At 39.4% G+C, this 25,414-nt stretch overlaps 1 protein-coding gene across 9 annotated transcripts in view; it reads right to left on the reverse strand.

The window, feature by feature from the left end:
• Positions 1-25,414, reverse strand: part of LOC149261610 (putative RNA-dependent RNA polymerase 5) — a 489,457-nt gene that overhangs the window by 153,923 nt on the left and 310,120 nt on the right. For all 9 annotated transcript variants that reach the window (XR_016258459.1, XR_016258462.1, XR_016258461.1 and 6 more), the window contains one exon: positions 20,070-20,215. Coding sequence is in view for 6 of the 9 variants with exons in the window: in XM_089422462.1 (XP_089278588.1) it covers positions 20,070-20,215 (146 nt within the window). In the remaining 3 variants the exon portion in view is untranslated. The remainder of the gene's footprint in view (positions 1-20,069; positions 20,216-25,414) is intronic.

Here is a 25,414-nt window from a genome sequence, read left to right on the forward strand (position 1 = left end):
TTGAAAATAAAAAGAAATTCGGTTTTCATTTTTTTTTATAGATCAGGGATTAGTTCTTTTATTTTTTATTTTAGCTTAACTTTTTAGTCTTAAGTTTTAGTTTTAATTTAGATTTACTTTTGTTTAAATTTTAATATCAAAAAATTTGAAAATAAAAAATCGATTTTCATTTTTTTAGTTTAACTGTTAGTTCAAGTTTAGCTTTGTTTTATTTTTTAATAAATCAAAAGTCATAAAAAATATAAAAATTCATAAATGGTTTAAAAAAATAAAAAGGTTCCTTCTCATTTTTTTAGTTTAGAATAGATTTTAGCTTTATTTAGATTTCAGTTCTTCTGTTCTGATTTTTTTAATTTTTAAAATTTTAAAAATAAAAAAGTTAAAAAGGGTTAGTCTTTAGGTTATTCTTAATTTAGATTTAAGTTTAGATTAGATTTTAGTTTTGTTTTATTTTTAGACTTAAAATTTTATAAAAGTATAAAAATTACAAATTTTGAAAAGCTTAACTAAAAATTAAAAATTCATTTTTGGTGTCTTTTGTTGTATTTATGTTCCACTTCTCTAAAGTTAAATGTGCTTAAATGTTTATCTAAAGTTAGCTATATGAAAGTGGTAATTGGTTAGCATTTAAATTGTATGGTTGTTTAAAGCATTCAATCTTTAGAAATTTAATTGTTGGATCATTATTAAAGCGTTGAATTTATTGAATAGCTTGTATCACTTGGGATATTCGATGATAAATGACTGTTTTACAAGGTTCATATTTCTACAACATTTAATAAATAATCATTTAATCATCAACTCCGTAAGGCACCGATACATTAATTCCTAAAAGCAATCAAGTATTGGTATTGCCTAGCTGTGTCTCCCAACCCAACTGGTCCACAGTTGGTCTTCCTTTATCCCATAGGGTCTACCCCCCTTAGCCTCGGAAGACGGCTTAAATGGAGAGATCGAGGATCAGGGTGACAGCCCTCGCTCTGAGCGTTGTCGTGCTGTTTAGACAATTTGTGCGACAACACAGCGATCATAAGACGCCATAAAACATGTTGCCCCTTATGCTTGGTCTTTGATGTGCAAGTAATGTTGGAATTTCTAAGTCTAACCATTAGAAATTCTTCCTATACTACCTAATTTATTTCTTCCTACTTGTTCAGTTACTTAACAAGTTATTTACCATGTAAATACTGAAAATAAATACAAGTACAATCTCAACACATACAAATCATCAACTAAAAGAAACAAGCACACAAGTGACACCATTGTTTTTGGGCTAGTGTCCTCGGAAAAACCCAATGCAGGAAAACCGTTGCAGCTATTCAGAGGGTTTTATTATTATGCAATTTCAAAATACAACCAGGGTGCCAGAAATAGCTCACCCAACAGAGAATGCCCTCAGTAGTAGTACTTATCAGTGGGAGACAGATATTCCGACTAAATCATCAGATGAACGATCCCACAACGACAATACAGCTTCTGCTACTTTGCGTCACCCTGATAGGGACTGCGCCACCCTATCTAGCTCTCCAGCTCCAATATGTCACGCGGAAATCTCCCAGCGCTGCCTCTAAGGTCTGTGTTAGCCTCTCTGGCCCAACGTCAGCCTCTGGAGACTCTACGTCTCACACGCTGGCCCTCACTGGCTCTGCACAGCTCCTGGCTGCCTCTGCATGGCCTCTGGCTACCTCTGCATAGCCTCTGGCTACCTCTGTGTGGCCTCTAGCTAGCTCTGCATCAACCTCTCCCAGCTTTTGTGTTGATGCTCTTAGTACTAACTCTACCTCTCTATTATGTATTCACTGCCCTTCAGCTGCAACTCAGATCACTTCACTCAATTTCCGCAACAAACCCTGCCCCAGAAAATCAAGTTCTTGATCTCTCTCGGTGTATTCTCCAATTGACCCTCAAGCATCCTCTTATACTTTTCTCGTTGGTCCATCAACAGCCGAGATTAAATCACTAATCAACGGCTAAGATTAGATTTGGCTTGATCCATGACTTTACCATTCTAACCCAGTTTTATATTAATTCACATTAATATTTTATTTTTCTTTAGTTTAGACTTAGGAACTCCATTAAAAATATTAATTATTTTTGTATCTCCCAAACCAGTTAGATTCTGCCCAAACCATTTCTGGGTCTTGTAGATCTCATGTGCTTTAGCCTCTCCACCAATTTTCGTGGCTAGAGCACATCCGATGCTACCCCAAATTAACACTCCCTCTTAGCGAGGACTGTGCTCTAGTAATACTCCTCATTGAGTATCACCCTAATCATCCAGCATCGGTCCCTGTGCTGATGCTAGGCCTCCCCACCCAACATCCTATGCACTGATGCAGCCTGTACTGCTACCCATGGCCCCACCACTGCCATTGTTGCATCTGTACGGCAGTTCCCTCTAAATCTGTGTTGCTGCCCATGACCCTGCCACTGCCACTGTTGCATCTTCACTGCATCCCCTCTCATCATGTTGCATCGTGCTGCTCATAGCACTGCCACTGCTAACCGCTACACTGCAACTCAGTTACTGAGAACTAAGTAATTGATCCTCCCAACTCTGACATCTCTCTCAGGCTAGAAGCACCCCCAATGTTGAAGCTCCCTTTGTCGTTGCGAAGTGCTCCCTCTACTGACCTCTACATTGCTGCAAGCCTGCAACAACTCCATGCATCTCGCACTATTGCCTAATGTTGTCCCAGGACTCCTGTATTGTAGCACCTTCTTTCACTCCATTTGCATCTGTCTCTACCGACATCCACCAGTCCTGCTACTTCTCTTCGGAGCTCCCATAGCAAGGTATAATCCAAGAGGTTGGGTACCTCAAGGATCCTGCACTTCATTGTCTGTAGTCGGTCTAACTACAGCTCAATGTCTCCCCACTTCCTCTCAAGTGGCGCATGAGCACTCATGGCACAGTCATCATTTGTCTCCACTTCTTTCTCCGCCCTCGCTAGCGTTGCCTTGGTCTCAGAAGCCTCTCCCTTGCTCTTCTTCCTTGGACATTGGCTCGCATAGTGACCTAGTTCCCCATAGTGGAAGCACTTGACCTTAAAGAGGTCCTTCTTCTTATGTTTCTCCTACTTTCCTGCAGATGCTAGGGCAGCATCCTCCTCTTCCTCCTTTTTGATTTTGACCCCTTGCCGCTACTTCCCGCCTTGGTCAGCCTTCTGATCTCTTCTTGCTGAAGAGTCGCCCATAGTTCCTCCCAATCTGGAAGGCTCGCCCTACCCAGTAAGCTCTGGACAAATACCTCCCAATCCTCTGAGACTGCATTCAGTGCAATCCTCACCAACATCTCCTCATCCGGCATGGCCCCTACAAAAGTCAGCTGATCCCGGATCTCCGTCAATCTCCTGAGGAAGATATCTATCTGCTAGCCCCTCTACATCTGGTATGACCGCAATTGATTTTCTAGAAGCATCTTCCTCTGCACGGAAGTATGCTGATACAACTTCTTCAGGGCATCCCACATTTCATTTTTCGTGCCCTTCTCGGCAATTTGTGGTACCACATGATCCTTAACCTCGTCAAGAATGATGCACTTAGCCCTAGCCATTACCTCTTCGTACTTCTCATTTTCAGCCCAGTCAACTGGGATTGCTACCGTTTTCAAGGCGAAGTGTTTGATGTGATACTTGTCTAGAATTGACAAGATCTTGGCCTTCTAGACTACGAAGTTTGAAGCTCCATCTAGTCTATCCTGATCTATTAGCCCATTCACTGCCATTTCACTACTCCTCTTTCAACTCTTTCAAGTCTCTCTACTTCCCTCCTAGAAGTCCTCTGATCGACTCCTGCTGAGTCTCTCAACTTCTCGTCTGGAAGTTCTCGATTTGACTCCCTCTGAGTCTCGATTTCCCTTCTGAAAACCCCTCTACCAATGTCGAGATGCCCCACTCCGATTGTTTGTGCAACTGCACCACTAATCTAAATTTCTTGGCTAGAAATCCTCGGCAGCAACTCCCTCCTCCTTGGTCTTGCCCTATTAGGTATTGTTTTGACCACAGTACCCCACCAACTTCACTCCGCAACTTACCCACAGCCTACTATGCCCCAGCAATCTGAAGGTTAGAGCCTCTAGGCTCTGCGCAATCCTAGCACCGACACAATCTGCACCTCCTGGAAACAACGTCAATCCTTCCTGACTGAGAAATATGATCGAGCGCTACGTAGGTCAAGTCTGCTCCTCTCTGCCTCAACGCTAATCCTCCTCTTGGCTTGCACTGATGACGCAGGCTCTTTGCGTTACCCCTTCCTTGTTGCTTTCTGCTAGGAACAACCTCTGTCACTTGGGATAGTTGTTTCTATTGCAACTACTCTGTTCAGTTGATGTCTTCAATTATCCTGTGATCTACAACCACGCTCTGATACCATGTTGGAATTTCTAAGTCTAACCGTTAAAAATTCTTCCTGTACTATCTGATTTATTTCTTCCTACTTGTTCAGTTACTTAACAAGTTATTTACCATGTAAATACTGAAAATAAATACAAGTACAATATCAACACATACAGATCATCAACTAAAAGAAACAAGCACACAAGTGACACCATTGTTTTTGGACTAATGTCCCCGGAAAAACCCAATGCAGGAAAACCAGTGCAGCTATTCAGAGGGTTTTATTATTATGCAGTTTCAGAATACAACCAAGGTGCCAAAAATGGCTCACCCAACAAAGAATGCCCTTCGCAGTAGTACCTCTCAGCCAGAGACAGATATTCCAGCTAAATCACCGGATGAATGATCCCACAGAGATAACACAACTTCTGCTGCTCTGCGTCGCCCTGATAAGGATTGTGTCACCCTATCCAGCTCTCCAGCTCCAATCTATCCCACGAAAATCTCCCAGCGCTGCCTTTAAGGTCTCGGTCAGCCTCTTTGGCCCAGCGTCAGCCTATCTGGCCCAGCGTCAGCCTCTCGGAGCTCTGCGTCAGCTTCTGGAGCCTCTGCGTCTCACATGCTGGCCCTCATTGGCTCTGCGCAACTCCTGGTTGCCTCTACGTGGCCTCTGGCAGCCTCTGCGTGGCCTCTGATTGGCTCTGTGTCAACCACTCCCGGCTTTTGTGCTGATGCTCCTCATACTAACTCTGCCTCTCTGCTATGTATTCACTGCCCCTCAGCTGCAACTCAGATCACTTCACTCAATTTCTTTAGCAAACCTTGCCAAGAAAATCGAGTTCTTGATCTCTCTCGGTGTATTCTCCAACTGACCCTCAAGCCTCCTCTTATACTTTTCTCGTTGGTCCATCAACGGCCGAGATTAAATCTGTAATCAACGGCTAGATTAGATTTGGCTCGATGCATGACTTTTGGACCATTCTAACCCAGTTTTATATTAATTCACATTAATATTTTATTTTTCCTAAGTTTAGACTTGGGAACTCCATTAAAAATATTAATTATTTTAATATCTCCCAAACCAGTTAGATTCTGCCCAAACCATTTCTAGGTCTCGAAGATCTCCTGTGCTTTAGCCTCTCCACCAATTTTCGTGGCTAGAGCACATCCGATGCTACACCAAATTAACAAGTAAAAGGTCTACTGTCCCATGAGATTTTTGGTGTTCTCATGACCTCCCTTTTTGAGTACATGCATGCACTCTCCTGAGAGATCATGTCCCAGTTGGAGCCAATGTTACCCACCACTAGTGGGTGACACCCAAAGGAGAAAAAAATCTCCTAGATTGTCTTCAGTTGACAACTAGCAACCCCTTGCTACACCCAGATAGCTCGTTGTGCCACCATCTCTGCCACCTGAGCCAACCAATATGTGCCCTCCCCCATTTTGTCATGATCGTATGTTTGAAGGTGGGCCTTCCAAATCTGAAGGTATGGCTTTTCATTATATAATTGGGTATTTTGCTTACTTATTATGGACACATTTGGACATGGATTGGTGGGGGGATTCGACGGAAAGAATGTGCTTGGTATGTACTCATGTTCTCTTGTCCAATTTGATAGTTAGTCTTGTATCCTACTCCAATGGGATCTCCTTTACGAGCTATTAGTTTTAGGAGTGGCACTACATAGAAAACCTCGATTCTGGTTGCATGGTCGCACTTCCCAACACCACATACATCACTCCCCTCCACTCATTATAGCCCCTTTCCACATATTTCCCATCCGGGCCCACATTTTTACATTGGGTCCACAAGGAGTTAGCCTCCGCCTCCCCTTGTCCACACTTTGGATCGAGCCTAGAATGATGCCCGAAAGGTTGATGTAGCTAAAAAAGGATAAAAAGCATAATTTGGCCTCTCAACTTTTCCAACTTTGCTGCATAAGGGATGAGGGTATCCTTGATTGATTCTATGAAGTTTCTTTGAGCCCATATTTCCCCTTTCATATACTTCGATAGTGCTTGAGCTTCCTCTTGTGATGGTTTGGAGATTGAACCCTTAACATGTCTAATAACTTCATTCTCTATGAGGATCAAATCTATCCTCTTCTTCCATGCAAGGAAGTTTGATGACCCATCTGGTTTGTTGCTTTCCTTGCAGAATGAAGTCATTTTGATAGTAGATTCAAACATAACTATGAAATATTACTTATCAAGTGAAGATGCTCATAGATGTTGATATTTTCAACTTGATGCTTTCTTGATGATGATCTTCTTCAAGCATGGTTGAGATGTGATATTTGCTTCAATGTGAGGAGATCACTTTGATTTCTTTGATGATGATAGCAATGCTTCTTCTTGCTTCCTTTGGATGTAGAATATGGAAACTTCAAGATGCTTCAAATATGTAGTCCTTTTTTCTTCTAGATAATTGCTTGTGATATGCTTTTATTTCTCGTATTATGATCTTCTCTTCACTATATTATCAATGTGTTATTTTCATCAAGACAATTACCAAATAAACAATAGAAGACAAGAGACATAGTATGTAGTCTTGTTAGCCAAGGCCAAAACCCCTCACTCTTTGAGAGGACAACCCAATCAAAAAAATTCTTCTCATAGATCTTCAATTGACGAATACCAAGACCATGACAAAGACCCTTGACTCTAGTGTCCTCCCAAGACCCTTGTCACTAGCCTTAATGCTCTGCCTCTTCCCTTTCTTGGCTTCTTCTAGATCTCGCACTGCTCTCCTCGGCTTCTTCTAGAGAATCTTGGTCTCTACTCTTTCCTCGACTTCTTCTAGAGAATCTCGGTCTCTATTCTTCTACACTTCTCTTCTTGGCTTCCCCAGAGAATCTCGGTCTCTTAAGTTATTCCCAATTCAGAGACCCTAGAATAGTTTCTGCTCCTTGATTAGTCTCTTCAAGGGAGAGACCTCTAGTACTTCTCCTGGGCTTCCTTCTACGAGATCCTATACCCAAACAAAGTCACCTTAATGCAGCAGTAATTTCGACCTTCTCTCTATGCCTTTGGACCTCCTTTCTTTGCACGTGGGAGAGTATATATGCCCAAATCAGATCTTCCAAAAGTATCCCTTCCTTCGCTATCCTTCGCTTGATCTTCACTCTTTTCTCTAGCTCTTCTTCACACTTCTGATTATTCTCTTCACTGAATTGCTTGCCTCTATGTGAAGTCGAGTGTGGCTATATACATGCTGCCTCATGTCCTTTAGGCCGACATGATCATAAGGAGGAGAGTCGACATCATCTTCTAGGTTACTCATTTGTTGTAGGTCGACTTAGAGAGGACTAGTGACAAGGTCTTGGAGGAATACTTTACAAGTGTGACTCTTTACAAAGTGTAACATGACTTCATTACATGACAATCACTCTTTTATTCTTTTATGACTAGATGACAGAATTCCTAAAGGTTCTCAACGGGAGCCTTGACTCAAAAATAAAATCTCTTGCTCATGAAACCCATGATGCAAGCATTACAATATTTTATTTTTCTTCTTTACATCTCTTTACATAAAATCACAATTACATGTCATTATGAAAACCGAACCTACTTACACTTTTTCAACACTCCCTCTTAACTATGGATGTATTCATGATGGTACTTGATCATTCTCAATCTAAAGAATTTCTCATAAGAAGAATCAGATTGGTAACCCATTTGTTTAGCATCATATCAACCAACATTGTTACATTGCAAGGCCTTGACTAACAACTCTATCTCTCCACAAGATCTGAGCTCAATGCTGGTGATACCAATGATTTATAGACACTCTCATCATTGTCTCTCTTGGAACATACCCTACCTGTGTACTAAGGCTATGTCCCATGAGGACTATTCTTACCTTGGACTCCCTAGCCCTCAAAGAATATCGGTCCTCCATGACTACTTTTTCATTGGATGCCCTATTTCATCCTCAAAGAGTATCAAATGCCAAATGAATGCCCAATCCTCTCATTTTGTCTTCCCAGGGGAAGACCAAAATGATGTGTCTATCTTTCCCTCTCAATTATGGAGGACATATCTATTCCATTAAAGGAATTTACTCATCACTACACAAGGAATGTACCTAAGCTCCCTCTTGGCTTGAGAATTTTCAAGTTTCTTCCAAGTAAGAAACGTTCCAGGCTCCCTCTCAAAATAGGGACTTTAAGCAATTTCTCAGGTGCATATGGTGGGGCAACCAGTTGCTTGAAGAACTCCTTTACTTAGATGTCATGAGTTTCTTATTTGTTGTGGATTCTTCATCTTTTGGGACTTCTTCATAGGGCACAAACCATCCATCACTTTCATCCATCAGTCATGTCATCATTCATTTCATCGGAAAGTGATCCATCAGTCTTCATCTGGCATTGCTTCATGTTCTACTACCTTCATTAGAATTTCTTTTCCGAAAGGTTCTTACATCCTTCTACAAGGTTCGTTATGGAAGACATTCATAGTTCTTCCCTTTGGTAGTCATGCACAAGCCCATCCAGATACTAGTTTATAAATAATGAATACTTAAATCATAATTACCTTGTGATGGTCTTTCATCATGACATCTTCTTGTAGGAATCAACATCCTGCATATATGTTGACACGCCTCCTTAAATATATGTATTGTCAAGGGTCTCCATCTTTTTCCAGACTTTCATTAGTCTTCATATCTTTCTGGGAGATTTCATAGTCAAATCTTCTTGGTCCTTCGGATGTTGATTTCCTTTACCATAGTTGCATAGCTTCATGATCTCTTCCTTCCTTTCTTTACATATTTCATTCCCAGGAGCTTCAGAGTTCCTCAGTTGTAATCAAAACATCTCATACTTCCATATGAGGACATATTATGTTGATTTCATCTAATAGATGTGTGACTCATGCATTCAAGCATTCCTTTTGAGGGAGAAGATTCCTTATTTGATCATGGCTCTTAAGAGTAATGATCCATGTTATCTGTAACCATATGACATGACTTCTACAATTAAATTTGAGCATACATACCTCATATTTCTTTGGGCCATCCATACTTCATGCAACAGCTTCCTTTCAATGAAGGAATTTCATTCCCTTAATCTACTTCATTGTCATGTTATCATACCATCATTTTATGAATTCTTGAAGAAACACTTACTTTTCCTCAGGATTGGTGAATCTTTACATTGAAGAGCTCATCAGAGAATCTTTGAGGATCTTGCATATCCTTATCCTCCCGATGCTATCTTTTGTATGATAACCCTTTTTCCAGATGACTTATATAATTATCACTTGAGCTTTCAATGAGGTTTCCAAGAGCTATACCCTACATAGTTGACTTCCATAGGTTTTGTTCTAGACATTCATCATATTACATATGTCACGAGCTCTTACTTCTAATGCTTCTACCATGATGTCATTTTCTACTATAATGCATCCTATCTTATTTACAATGCTTCCTATCTACAACAGAAGAGTACCTTTTTAGTGAAGGAGATTCTCTTAGTCATAGTAGAGATCTTTCACTTCCTCCTTCTTAGGCTTCTTTGTCTCAGGCTCTTCTACTTCTGCGGTGATATGGGCTTCTTGCTTATTTCTCTTGTTATTGTCTATTTTAAGCTTAGGAAAATTTCTTCAATAGTGCCCATATTCTAGACATCAATAGCATTGTACCTTATCCATGTTCTTCTTCTTCTTCTGAGGACCAAATTTTCCAAACTTTCCTTTTCTTCTTGTCATAGCAGCATAGGCTTGATTATGCTCATTTGATACTACATCAGTCATTGCTTTCAGTCTAGTTTCTTCCATCTTACATAGTGACCATAGATCTTGAAATGGAGTAGCTTCTTTCTTCCCATAAATACTTAAAGTAAAGTTACCCCATTCTTCTGGTAGTGCATTTAATACCACTGTTGTCATTTCTCTATCAGACATGACTTCTCCCAAATCTTGCAGTTGATCTCTTATTTCTGAAATCCTCATAAAGTATGAGGCTATTCCATCTTCCTTCATCATCTTTAGCTCGTAGAGTTCCTAACTTAGTGAGATTACTTCTCCTATAGTACTTACAGAAAGAAACTCTACCGATTTGTCATATATTTCTTTTGAAGTTTCAACTTTCAAGTTTAGATACATATAGGTTAAGAGAGTCTTTGATGGATTCTATGCGAATCCTCTGGGCCCTTACTTCCCTCTACATGAATCTCGCATATACTTGAGTATCTTCTTTGGTAGGTTGGGTTATTGACCCCTTGATGTGATCCATGACCTCATTCTCAATGAGATTTAGGTTAGTTCTTTTCTTCCATGCAAGGAAGTTTGAAGCCCCAACCAATTTGTTGCTTTCCTTGCAAAAAGACATTTTGATAGTATCAGATGAAGTCATAAACTACTTGAGTGATTGATGCTTGCTTTCTTTTGATGTTGATTGAATATTCTCCTTGAAGAATTGATGCGAGAGGGCTTGCTTCACAATCCTTCTTGAATGTTCTAGCCTTCTTTCGTTGATGATTTTGGAAATGCTTCTAGGGTTTTGGTATGATGAAGATCTTGATCTCTTGCTTGGTGTTCCTTGACTTGCTTTGATCCTTTTGAAGTTCGATTCTCATGTGTCTTCTTGCTTGAATGCCCCTTCTTGACTTTAGCACCTAAGCTCTGATTCCATGTTGAGAAATCTAGGGCAACGATGATTAGGAGATTTCCCTTCTAGATAATTGCTTGTGATATGCATTTACTTCTTGTATTATGATCTTCTCTTCGATATATTATCAGTGTGTTCTTTCCATCAAGACAATTACCAAATAAACAATAGAAGACAAGAGACACAATATGTAGGCTTGTCATCCAAGGCCAAAACCTCTCACTCCTTGGGAGGAAAACCCAATCAGAAAAATCTTCTTATAGATCTTCAATTGACGAATACCAAGACCATGACAAAGACACTTGATTCTAATGTCCTCCCAAGACCCTTGTCATTAGCCTTGACGCTCTGCCTCTTCCCTTTCTTCGCTGTTTCTAGATCTCGCACTGCTCTCCTCAACGTCTTCTAGAGAATCTCAGTCTCTACTCTTTCCTTGCCTTCTTCTAGAGAATCTTTGTCTCTATTCTTCTACACTGCTCTTCTTGGCTTCCCCAAAGAATATCGGTCTCTTAGGTTAGCCTTAATTCAAAAACCCTAGAATAGTTTATGCTCCTTGATTAGTCTCTTCAAGGGCGAGACCTCTAGTACTTCTCCTCAGCTTCCTTCTACGAGATCCTATACCCAAACAAAGTCACCTTAATGCATTAGTAATTTCAACCTTCTCTCTATGCCTTCGAACCTCCTTTCTTCACACGTGGGAGAGTATATATGCCCAAATCAAATCTTCCAGAAGTATCCCTTCCTTCGTTATCTTGATCTTCGCTCTTTTCTCTAGCTCTGCTTCGCACTGCTGCTTGCACTCTTCACTGAATTGATTTCCTCTAAGTGAGGTCGAGTGTGGCTATATATACATGTTGTCTCGTGTCCTTTAGGTCAACATGATCATAAGGAGGAGAGTCGACATCATCTTCTAGGTTACTCATTCCTTGTAGGCTGACTTGGAGAGGGCTAGTGACAAGGTCTTGGAGGAATACTTTACAAGTGTGACCTTTTACGAAGCGTAACATGACTTCATTACATAGCAATGACTCTTTAATTCTTTTATGACTAGATGACAAAATTCCTAAAGAATCTCAATGGGAGCTTTGACACAAAAATAAAATTTCTTGCTCATGAAACCCATGATGCAAGCATTACAATATTTTATTTTCTTCTTTGCATCTCTTTACATAAAATCACAATTACATGTCATTATGAAAACCGAACCTAGTTACACTTTTTCAACAGAGGTAGGATCCTTGAGGTCTTCTTCTTCAAGTGATGATGTAATCCTTGAGATGAGTACTCCTCCTTGGTGCTTCTTAGTCCTCCTTAATAATTTCCATGTGCTCGACCCTTATGTATCCTTCTTCAATGATGTGATCTTCTAGCTACCTCTTCTTCTTTCTCTAGTCAACTTAGCTTTGATACCATGTTGAGAAATCTAGGGGCATCTAGATTAGGTGATTTTTCTTACTTTGATCACTGTTTGTGATGTTCTTTTACTTAGCTTGAGGCACATGTTATTAACTTCTTTCACTTGCTTGTTATTGTACTCTCTATCATCAAACAGCTACCAAACAATGAAGATCAAAGAGACAAAATGACACAAAATGTAGGTTGCTAGCCAGGGCCAAAACCTCTCCTCTTGAGAGGAAAATCCGCAAGAATTCTTCTCTTCTTAAAGAATCTTCAAATGACGAATTACAAGGCCTAAGACCCTTGAAAAAGACCCCTCCAAGACAAAGTCAAGCTTCCCTCTTGATGAGATTTCGTTACACAACATACAACAACAACATTTGACCTTCCAGCAGCAACTTCGACCCAACAACTTTTCCAGCAACTTCGACCTCCAACAACTTCTGCAATTTCAACTTTCCTAGCAACTCCTTTTTCCAATTTCAACTTGCCCAACAACTTTGCAATTTTGACTTCCCCAGCAATTTCTTCTGCAGTGTCGACTTGCCCAACAACTTTAGAATGTGAAAATTTCTGAATCTACACATCATAAATCCTACTGCAATCACTGGTTTACCATCTCCTACTTGTTATTACATTCAACAAGTTATTTAATTATTTAAATAGAATTGAAAAACAATATTGCAGACTACACATACATACAGATCATGAACTGAAATGAAACGAGACAAATACACAAGGGACACGTTATTTTTGGACAATCGTCCCCAACGAAACCCAATTCGGGAAAACCAGTGTAGCATATAGAGGGTTTGTATTATTAAGCAAATTTTTGAATACAACTAGGGTGCCAAATCTGGCTCACCCAACAAAGAATAAACCCGGCAAAAGTACCTCTATCCAGAGACAGATGAACAAACCCCACATATGACTATGTTGTTCCTAGTGCTAGGCAACAATGGCTGCTCCAAGCTCTACGCTCGAACTTCGTAACCTCCTCCAGGAGTTACGTCATTGTGACACTGCATCAGATCTCTCCCTCTGCATCAATGTGTCAGAGCTCTCCTTCTGCGTCACTGTGTCAGAGCGACATTGCATCACTGTGTCAGAGCTCTCCCTCTGCGTCGCTGCAACACTGCGTCACTGTAGCAGAGCTCTCTCCCTGCATCACTACGTCAGAGCTCTCTTGGTGCTTATCTGCCTCTCTACTATGTATTCTCGGCCTTCGACTAAAGTTCCTATGTCGAACTGCCCCTCTCACTGCAACAGATCACTTGTTCGATTTTCTCAGCAAACCTCGCCCCAGAAAAATCAAACTGACCAATCCCTCAAGTGTATCTCCAACTGACCTTCAAGCCTCCTCTTATACTTTTCGTGTTGATGAATCAACGGCCGACATTAAGTCCCTAATCAATGGCTAAGATTAAAACAGACTTGATCCTCGTCACTTAAAAGTTTCTCACCCATATTCTTATTAAAACCCATTAATATTTTTATTTTCCTAAGTTTAGACCTAGGAACCCATTAAAAATATTAATTATTTTAATAACTCATCATCCGGGTGGAATTTCTCCAAACGATTTCTGGGTTTTGGAGATCTCATGTATTCTATCCCCTCCACAAAAATTAGGAGCCAGAGCACATCTGATGCTACCAAAAATCAGCACTCCCTATTAGCGAGGAATGTGCTCTAGTAACACTTCTCAACAGAAGTACTACACTGATTCACTACATCGGTCCTCTGTGCTACTGATGCTTGGCCTGATGCCCTTCATCCACTGCATTGTTGCTTCTTGTACTACTACCCATGACTCTACCACTGCCACTGCTACATCTGTACTACAACTCCCTCCCAAAATGTTGCATCATGCTGCCCATAGCACTACCACTATTAATTGCTTCACTGGAACTCAGTTGTTGAGAAGTAAGCCACTAAACTTCACCCAAAAACTGACATGTTGGTCAATCTGGATGCCTCGTGATGCTGAAGCTACCTCTGCTGCTACTGAGTTGCTGCAAACCGCTCTATGCCTCTCGCACTGCTACAACATCCGTTGCACTGCCTCAGAATTTGGCACTCTAGCTTTGCCATTGTCACTCCATCACACCTTGCTCCAACCAACACCCATCATTTTGCTATTGTCGTTAAGGGCTCCCGTAGCCATATGTGATCTAAGAGTTTGGGCATCTCAAGGCTCCTGCCCTCATGCAGCCCTCTCGACTACAACTCCATGTCGCCCCACCTCTTCTCCAGAGGCGCATGAGCACTCATGGCACAATCGTCATTTTCGCCTTCCTTGTCACCTTTCGCTGGAGCAGCCTTTGATTCAGAAGCTTCCTCCTTGCCCTTCTTCTGAGGGCAATCAGTGGCATAATGTCCAAGGTCCCCACACTTGAAGCATCTGACCTTGGAAATATCCTTCTTCTTCTGTATTTTTGCCCTTATTGTCCCGATGATGGGAGAGTTGCATCCTCCTCCTCCTCCTTCTTGACCCGGGCTCCTTTGCCACTACCCTCCACCTTGGTCAACCTCCTAATCTCTTCTTGTCGAAGAGCTGCCCACATCTCCTCCCAACTGTGGAGAGTTGCTCTGCCCAAGATACTTTGGACAAATGTCTCCCAGTCCTCGATGACTACATTCAAGGCAGTCCTAACCATGAACTCAAGATCTGTTATAGACCCCACAGAAGTCAACTGGTCTCTAATCCCTTGCAACCTAAGGAGGAAGGGATCGATCTCTTCTCCCTTCTACATCTAGCATTATCTCAGTTGATTTTCTACTAGCATCTTCCACTGGATGGAAGTGCCCTGGTACAAGGTGGTCAGCATCTCCCATATCTCCCTTATTGTTTCTTTCTTAGCAATGTGTGGTACTACATGATCTTTGACCTCATCTAGGATCATGCACATGGCCTTCGCTTGGGCCTCCTCGTACTTCTTTAACAAATCAGCATCAACTGGAACAACAACTACTTTCAAGGCATAGTCCTTGATGCGATTTTTGTCCAGGACTGCTAGGATCCTGGCCTTCCAGATGACAAAATTGGAAGCTCCATCCAATCTGTCCTGATCCCTCAGTCCATTAACTGCCATCTCTGCTCAACAAATATAGGATAGGTTCTCTTCTCCCTCTCCTGCTGCTAATCCAGCAAGACTTGGATCTGGATTTCTTTGGCGCAAGAAACCCTCTAAGGAACAAGCTCCTCTTCACTCCCTCTGAGTCCCGATTTCCTTTACGGAAATCCTTTGGCCAAACATCGAATCACTCCTCTTCAATATTCCTTTGCTGTTGCAACCCGGATCTAGATTTCTTTGGCTAGAAATCTGTCAAGGCAATGACTTCCCCTACCTTGTCCTATCTCCACAGACACTATTCTGCACCAGCAACAACAGTGTCGCACCAGCTCTTGAGATCGAATTTGCTCCTCCACCCCCAAAAATTCACTGATTTAAACCTCTCAGGCTCTGCGCTGGGCCAAAGAGCTGATGCAGTCATTGCGTAGGCTCCTCTCAGGTTCTGTGTCACCCTCTACAGGCTTGAAATGCTGACGCAAACATTGTGTGAGCCTCTGCGTCACTTCTCTAGCTCTATGTCACTCCTTCAGCTGCTCTGCCTCTAAAACGATGTTGTCACTCGGGACAACTGCTTCTCTACAGCAAACTCCCTGGATCTCCCGGCTGATGTCTCCAGTCTCCTATGATCTGCAATCCTCTAATACCATGTGAAAAATTCTGAATCTACACATCAGAAATCCTATTGTAATCACAGGTTTACCATCTCCTACTTGTTATTACATTCAACAAGTTATTTAATTATTTAAATAGCGATGAAAAACACTATTGCAGACTACACATACATACAGATCATGAACTAAAATGAAATGATACAAATACACAAGGGACACGGTTATTTTTAGACAATCGTCCTCGGAAAAACCCAATTCGAGAAAATCAGTGCAACATATAGAGGGTTTGTATTATTAAGCAGATTTCTGAATACAACTAGGGTGCCAAATCCGGCGCACCTAACAGAGAATAAACCCGACAGAATTACCTCTATCCAGAGACAGATGAACAAACCCCACAGGTGACAATGTTGTTCCCAGTGCTGGGCAGCGATAGCTGCCCCAAGCTCTGTGTTGGAACTGCATCACCTCCTCTAGGAGCTTTGTCACTATGTCACTGCCACACTGCGTCAGAGCTCTCCCTCTGCATCAGAGCTCTCCACATTGCAAGGCATGGATTGCCATACCATGGGCTTCTTCAGAACCACCACATTGTTTGTTTGTTTGCTTGTTCGTGCCCCAATTATATAGAGATGATGACACACTTGGACCACGTTGCTTAGCTAGCCACACATTGCACCCGACACTTGGCAGTTGATCCTAGAGGCTGGACCCAGAGGAGGTTTTATCACACCCATAGAGACATGGGAGGGCATGTGTCATCTTCTAGCCTAGGATACCGGAAACATTGTGCCCACCTCCCAGAAACGTCATTCAGCATTTAGGATACTGAAACACGCACGAAACAGCTTCAAAATGACATGGAAATGTTTCCGCCACGTTTCACTTTTTCAGAAATGGTCAGCTTGAGATCAGAAACGTTCAAAGGAGTTTCAAGAAAATTGGATCTGTTTCCAGAAAATATGCATACGTTTCCAAAAAAATATGGATACATTTCTAGGTTTCTAGTTTTCAAGTTTTCCAAGTTTCCAATGTTCCAGGCACTTTATTGCAAGAATATATTCCACGTTTGTTTTTCCAGAGCATGTAAATCCAACTGAATTATTTGCATACCTTATATCCAATGATTACAACTCATCTGAAAGTGAACATTTATCTTGAAAAATGACATGATAGAGGTATTTGCCAATAAATTTTCAACAATGCCACATCTAAAGGATGGAAACTTGGAATTTGGAATGGAAACTGATAAGGTATTTATGAAATCAAGAAGGAAAATTGTTACCTGCAAAGTTGGCTGGGTGAAACAATTTTGGCTATTATTGAAGTGTGCATGTATGCAAGTTGAATAACTATCTAAGTCATCTTTTTCTAAAATATATTTTCTCATTTTGCATTAGGTTAAATTTTTCAACATTTCTTTACTAGTATCATACTTCACAGTACTTAATTGCTTAAATTGTGGCAACTTGATTCTTGGTCATATGATCTTATGTTGTGAATAAATAAATCGAGCTTACTTCTTTCTGTGAATTTCAGAGCATCTCTTGTTGTAGCTACCATAACATAGTCCAATTTATAATGCGTAGATGTTGCTATTTACAATGATTAAATTTACATCATATTCGGTGATACTAAACTATATTTCTATGTCATGACTCCTTACACTCTAGACCAAGATAATGTGCAACATACTATTTACAAAGTCAAATTCACTATGCCGCTTCTGTGTTAGCGTTGCCAAATTCATTAGAAAAATATATAGTTTCATAATGTATGATGCGAGTTTGAAAATAATCTCATATTCCTTTAAACTATAAGTGGGTATTGACATTTTAAACAAAGGTGCCAAATTGAATGTTATAATAATGATTGATGATGATGACAATGTTTATACTAAATTGATGGTCATGCTTTGTTTATGTTGAATTCATGATGATGATTATGTATTTTTAAATATAGAATCTAGATTCTAAAGACTAAAAAATGAACGATAACATGAAATTTTTATTTTCTCATTTATATATATATATATATATATATATATATATGTTGGACATTGGATAAACCAACGCTCCCCGTGTGTTTCGCAACATGGACTAACCGCCTCTCGTGGATCCTTATCTCTAGCGATGTAATTGTTGACTAATACCTGCAGGTTTTGGTGTAACGACAATCGTGATTCCCAACATGTGGTATCAAAGCGTAGGTCACGAGTTCGATACACAGCCGGGTCGCGTTGGGGGGGGAGATTGTTGGACATTGGATAAACCAACACTCCCGGTGTGTTTCACGACATGGACTAACCACCTGTCGTGGATCCTTATCTCTAGCGATGCAATCATTGACTAATACCTGCGGGTTTTGGTCTAACGGAAATTGTGATTCCCAACAATATATGTGTGTGTGTGTGTGTGTGTGTGTGTGTGTGTGTGATATTTCCTTGTCATATCGTATACAGGTTCTTTGAAAATTTGTCGTATCCATTTCAAACCCCATATTTGTATCAGTTCCCATATCCGTTTCAATGCAACTTAGCTTCTAGTCCTCATTGATGGAGCATTGACCTGATCTTCAGCCCTTTGGAGACACATTTAGAGCCCATAGAGCCGAAATTGAGGTTTGGAGATGTTTTGCAGCAGTTAGAAGGCAGCTCCCTCTTGTTCACTATGTTTAAGGCCCTCACTCTCATTTTTAGCACGAGGCCTCAAAGCTGCCCTTCTAAGCCTCAATGTCAGCCTAGCATGGCCCTTCGACTTGTTTATTGAGCTACCATGGTTGGTTTGTAACCATGCGTGGGTTTCTACACATTTTAGGCATAGGAGGGGCTGGAAAGTGGTAAGTATGGAGTAGGAATAGATGGAACACACTATCTCAATCAAGGCTTCCCGAGTAGTGCCTCTCCTCTAGCCATTGGGCTATGAGGGGATATCCCGCTAGACTAGAATTGAGAATTAACCCCCCATTTAAGCTGAGGGAACAACATCATGGTCAAAATCCCTCTTCCCCCCAAGTCAACACATAATCCATATCAAAAGCCTAAATAAAAACAAACATAAGCACCCGAATAAACTACCTTTTGATCAGAAGACCAACTTTGTTCATTTGCTCTTGCCAGATGGATGAAAATGTATATTACTAATGCAGGTTGCAGAGATAAAATGGCACATCATCAACGAGTGGTGATTGTCAGGGGCTGCATCGTCGGCTGGTCGGATGTGAGCAATGGGAGAAATATTTTCTCCTCTAGGGTCACCCACTTTGGTGGGTAACAGTTCCTATAAGGTTTTAACTTTTTTTAGTTTTTCTACAACTTCATGTTCTTTTTAGAAGGTCTGATTTATTTTCAGTGTTAATTAATGTATTTTTTGCAGAGCTTCGACTGTGACAATCTTATCAGAAGGCTCCAAATCAGAAACTTTCATTCTTTTGCTTCTTTCATGGCACCCAATGACCTTTGTATGAACATTTAACATCTTTGGCTTCCAAAGTTATTTTTAGTCCAAAATTTCACAGAAATTTGTAAAGATAGTTGACTGTACACTTTTATTTGATCAATAAAATCAGCTTTTACCCTCTTCATATTTGGCATATGTCTTTCTATCTTTTGAAATAATTATTTTTTATAAATATTGAACAGATTCATGGCGTATGTTTCCAAACGGTTGGCTGTCATATGTCATGATTTTAGGACATACACAGTCTTTCTAAATTGTTGGTGTATATTTAAAATCTGTCTCATCTCTAATCATGCCTAAGATTTTTTCCTAATAAGGAAATTCATACAACACAAAAAATTGGTGTGTCGTACAGATGTTTCACCATCAACCTCATTTCTCTTCAACATTTCCCTGTTTTAGGGCAATAAGATCCTTATTTAAAATGAGTAATATGCTAGTACAGTTCAGCAAGAAACATGAAGACCATAATATTCATAGACTACTGTCAAAACTACTGCAAGATGCATTGGAATCCACAAAGAAAATTCAAATACAAAAGAAAATAGTATTTCAATAAATTTACACAAACAAATACCATGGTGCAAACCGAGTATTTAGAAACTCCTCAAAAAGCTCCTTTTCTAATTTCTCAGGTGAAAAATCTGTTGGCTTTGGCTGGGGAGCTCCCCGATCTTGTACAGGCCTCATCCATGGACTCTCAGGCTTAAAGTGCTTCAAAACCTACATACAACCATGACCAATATAGTTGAATTGTCACTGAAAATACTTTTATCTTGACAAATACAAAGTCAGAGCATTTCTTTGTGATGGAAATATATCCATTAGCAGTGAAATGAAATCAAAAGTTAGAAACCAATGTTTAAATAGTTTCATCAAGAAAGATCAAATTTACTAGCTCCACCCTTAAATAACAAAATAACTTTCAATTAATCTTAACCTTGCTTTTCTATTATACTGGACTTACGATGCCTGATAAGATAAGATAATTTTATTAATATTTGATCAACTACCACAAGAGTAAGTCAATGGAACTGAAGAGTAGAACAAGTATGAATACACTATAGGAGCGCAAAGCATAACGCCTACAAATGTCGAAAATAATATAAAGACAGATACCTAGATAAGTATAAGATCATAATATATGTATAAAACCATGACAAAGGTATGGTAATAGAAAACACTAAGTGAGTTTGGAAAACTCAAGAACTTGTCAAGAGAGAGATGGTGAAAGGGAGTGAGATTGGATGATCAGGCTGAAGGTGTGAAGGTTTCCTGAGTCTGATAGTTGACGGTGAGGGCGGAGAAAACAACACTCGCTGTCAGAGTCCCCTGGAACCATCTGGGGGTTCAGTTGTGTAGGCCTTGGGGGTATGTAAAACCAAGGGATACTCCTAGCATTCAGAGTTAAAAAAGGAAAACTTCAAATGGATCTTTGTTTGCTCTCTGGCTCTATGAGTTGGTCTGACAGGCAGAGGGTGCTCTACCCTGAATCTATTTCGAGTTGAACTCTCTAACGCTCTAAGAACATTTTTTCTGATATACGAACTGATATCATCAACTGGTCCCAATAAATCAGATAGCCTCCAAAACAAAGTGAAGATACTAGGATGGTCTTAGGAACTGCGATTACACCTTGTGTAACCATGGTACCAACTTTGAGATTTAATCCTTATCATTTGGCAGTGACCAAATTTTTATTTAAGGTTCAATAATGCATTCAACAATGGGACATTGAAATCTAGTGTACCTTCATAGAAAATTCTTTTCAATTACTATTTTTAGCTAAATGCATGCACACTATTCTTAGTTTTCATGACTACTCCAAAATTGTTTACACCATGCTTTGGGATGCTTCATGAGATTTTGGTAAAAAGTATCCATTCATCCCCTAGGTATTTCATGATGGATTTGCACATTAGAGATAGCTTACCCAGTGTTTCATGATGGATTTGACCTCAATTTAGAGCTTGCTTGGTATTCTTCACTACAGATTTTGAGGTCTTCTGACAGCTTGGACAAGAATATTCCTTGAGTTGGAGCCAGTTGATAAACCATCATTTTTCATAATCCTTATGCTAGTGAATTTTTTCACCCTGCTTGTCATTTTTCACACAAAGGTAGCTTTACGAGTTGATGGAGCTTTGGATGACCTAGGGGTTGTGAGTCCACTTGATGATATTCATACCTTCATTGATAGTTCATGGGATGATGTAGTCATGTGTGTCTTGATCGTACATTGCTTGGTATACTTGTTTATCAAAATGAAAGCATTACACCTGGTAATGTGATGTTCTAGCCTTCAATTTTTACAGATGATTGGATATGATGGTATAATATACCCTTGATGGAATGCTATAGAACTTTTGGGGTAAGTTCACATGGTGCTCACATCTTCATCTGAATAAAGTCATGATTCCATAGAGGCATTGATGCTTCCCTCTTTCTTTCACTTATTTTCACATATTTTAGGATGATTTGACATGGCCTAGCATTGTTCAAGACTTTTAGTAAGAACACCCTTCCCTGTATGGAGATACTAAGCACTTATATAGCATCTTGGTATCATGGATATCAATTATCTTAGAGTACTCACCTTGCACACACGTGGAAAGAACTCTAGCATTTCCAATGCCAAGTTTGACCACATTGTGACCTAGTTGAAGTCTTAGTTGTGATGTGGCATAGTTTTAATGTGGCGCTCTTAATGCCCTCCTAATATTCTTGTACTTTATTTTTAGTAATGTTAATTCTTCCTGTCACATGTATATTCAAGCCATTGTAGTCTTTACCATTTATTGAGTTTTGTTGAGTTTTCTTATAATAGAAACAAATTTTCTAATCTTAATAATTACTTCCAATGATTTATGTACTCAAGTTGTCTTATGTCACTTATATCATTAAGCAATTATACATAGAAAATATCAACTATAATACTAACCATAGGATCATAAAGAGACAATCAAATCCAAGATTACCTTGGGAAAACCCAACCAACTTTTCCTCTAAGGAGAATTCAATCTCCAGCAAAGTTTACAATATAAATGTCTAGAAACCTTTGCCAATTTTCAAGCTTAAATACCAAACAAACCTAGTCAAAGGAGGGAGAGAATATCATACATTTGTTCAGCTAGACAAGTCTGCTCAATAGGCTGAATTTCGGCCCTGCAACTTCCTCTGTCAATTCAGTCAAAAATCCCCAGTTGACCTGTGGTCAACTGTAATATTCCTAATGGAAAAATTAACAGTAATACCAAAACAATGTACAAGGAACAACAAAATAGATAAGGAATCACAACCCAAATGTAAGACTTCCTACTAGGATTTCATACAAACCCTAGATTTCATACATGAGATTCAACAATCAAAACCAATCACAGCTCAATCAACAACATGACTAGCATCTACTAGGGTTTGATGTAAACCTTAGATTTCATTTACTAATTCTCAACAATCAAACTGATGACAATACAATTTCAGGATTTTATCAACCTTTCGTAGATTTGTCAAATGATATACTAGAGAATTTAACTTCTACTAAGGTTTAGCTAAAAAACCTTAGAATTCACAAACAATATCATCCTAGAATATCAAACTTTGACTAAGGCTTAGTTCCAAACCCTAGGACTTATGACTATCAATAATGCATATCCAGGATTTCATCATCATGTATAAGCATATCATAACAACATATGTCAGGCAAACCCAGTGAGACAAACACATTAAAGTCAGACATATACCAAACTTGATAAGACGAACAAACATATACTTGAGGATTCATTCCTAGGTCATAAGGGTCTTGTTCATAAACCCTAAAGATCTAGGGTTTCAATACATAACACAGAAAACCCTAAATTACCAAAACTTCAAAGGTTTGGGATTTCATATATCACCTTTCAACCTTAACAAGTTAGGGTTTTCATAACCATACCAAAACCCAAAACATGACATCATCAGAGCATCAAACATTTTCTTTAGACTTCATCAATAACCCTAAGTAGGCTCGGGTTTCACACATTATCATCGACATAACCTTAAGTTAGGGTTTTACAGAGAACCTCTTTAGGGTTCCACAAGAATAATCAAATATGTGAGGAGGGTAGATTTATCTAATGATGAATCACCCAATCAAGAATCTTTACGATTCAAGAGTGCTAGACACAACAATGTTAGTAATGTAGAATAGATTACCAAAAAGAATAAATATACCCTTATGATGAAGAGAACAAAGCTTATGGTCTAAGGCATACCTTTGTTTCTTAACAAACCTTGTAATCCCAATGCTTTTTCTTATGAGGCCTTCTTTCATAATTCTTGAGTATTCTGTAAGCCTTTCCTAAACAAGGAAAATAAGAATAGAAATGTGATTAGTATTTAATATAAACAAACTTATATAAGTAAGGGAAACCAAATATAAAATATAATACAAGGAGTAAGATACTTATCTTGGTAAAGTGGTGAGGACTCCTTCTTAGTCCAAACATAAGGGATAGAGTCCCTAACAAATAGGTCTTTGACTTCATATCCTTCCATCTTGTTCTTCTTTGGTGAAACTTCTTCGGCAAAGTTTGCTTGATCCCTGTTCCTTCTTTTATTCCCTGGATTCTCAGGACAATCCCTTTTATAGTGACCCATCTTGTGACAACTGTAGCATTGGCCTTTTGGACTTCTTGAAGGTTCCTTTCTTCTCATGATGAGCAGAACAGTCATTCAAGATTTTCTCTTCTTCACTCTCCTTGTTGATTACTAAAGATATTTTGACTCCTTGACTGCATGCATTCCATCCACTATTAGGCTCATGGCCAAAATCTTTGTTTCTCTAAACTTTGTTTTTTTTGCTTCACTTGATTCATCTGTAGACTAGATCCTTATTCTTTTCGAGGATTAGATCTATCCTCTTTTTCCATGACCTGTAATTTGATGCTCCTTCTAATTTGTTATCTCCCTTTATGGAGTTAGACATTGTCCTTGAAGGTAGTAAACTCCTTTCCTTGTAAGGTCTCCTTATATGATCCCTTGCTTAACTTCTTGAGATTCCTTAGTCTTCTTTCAATAGATCTTCAACCTACCTTTTTCTTTCTTCTTCACCTTAGCTCTGATACCATGTTAGAAAATCGGAAAAGCAAAAAGATTTTTTTATACTTGATAATTAGTTGTGAGATTCTTGTGTTTTTATTAACTTTCTTATGTTCTTATTTTATCTTAGTTCATCAAGCAATTACCAAAACAATAGCATGAAGATCAAGGACACTAGATGTAGGTGAACAACCAGGGCAAAACCCCAATCTTGGGGAAAACCCAGTCAACAACTCTTCCTTCAATAATTTTCCTAAGATAATCCAAGACTCTTGACATAGACACAGACTTCCTCCAAACCAAGTTAGCGCTTTCCTTTTTCAACAGATGATCATTTTCCAGTACTATCTTTGACCTAGATGCAGCAGTACCATCAGCAACATTTCGATGCAGTATTATCTTCGACCTAGCAACTTCGTTCTTAATGCAACATATTCGACCTTGAAGCACATAGCTCTTCGACCTTGCAGTAGCACTTCTACCTTGGAGCAACACATTGAGCTTGATGTCGTATTTCGCAATGTTGTTAAAAGCGTGAGCGGGATTAAATCGGCGCCAGGAATAAAGCGGAAAAAATCGGCAAAAGCGGGAAAAAAGCGGAAAAAGGCGGGAAAAAAGCGTTTGGCACAAAAATATTCATTTTTTTTCATTTTTTTTCAATTTTTTTAATATCTAAACCATCTACAACATAAAATAAATACATTGACACATAAATATGATAAAAAAACTAATATATAAGATGTTTAATATCATTTCTAGTGCTAAAATCACACATAACATTGAATCATGTCCTGAATAGTAAGTCTTGACTCTTGAGACCCAACTCAGCCTCAAAATATCAACAAA

The sequence above is a fragment of the Pinus tabuliformis genome, chromosome 6 (genome assembly GCF_031772625.1).
Source record: "Pinus tabuliformis cultivar Carrire ecotype Pingquan chromosome 6, CPIR1, whole genome shotgun sequence".
NCBI lineage: Eukaryota > Viridiplantae > Streptophyta > Pinopsida > Pinales > Pinaceae > Pinus > Pinus tabuliformis.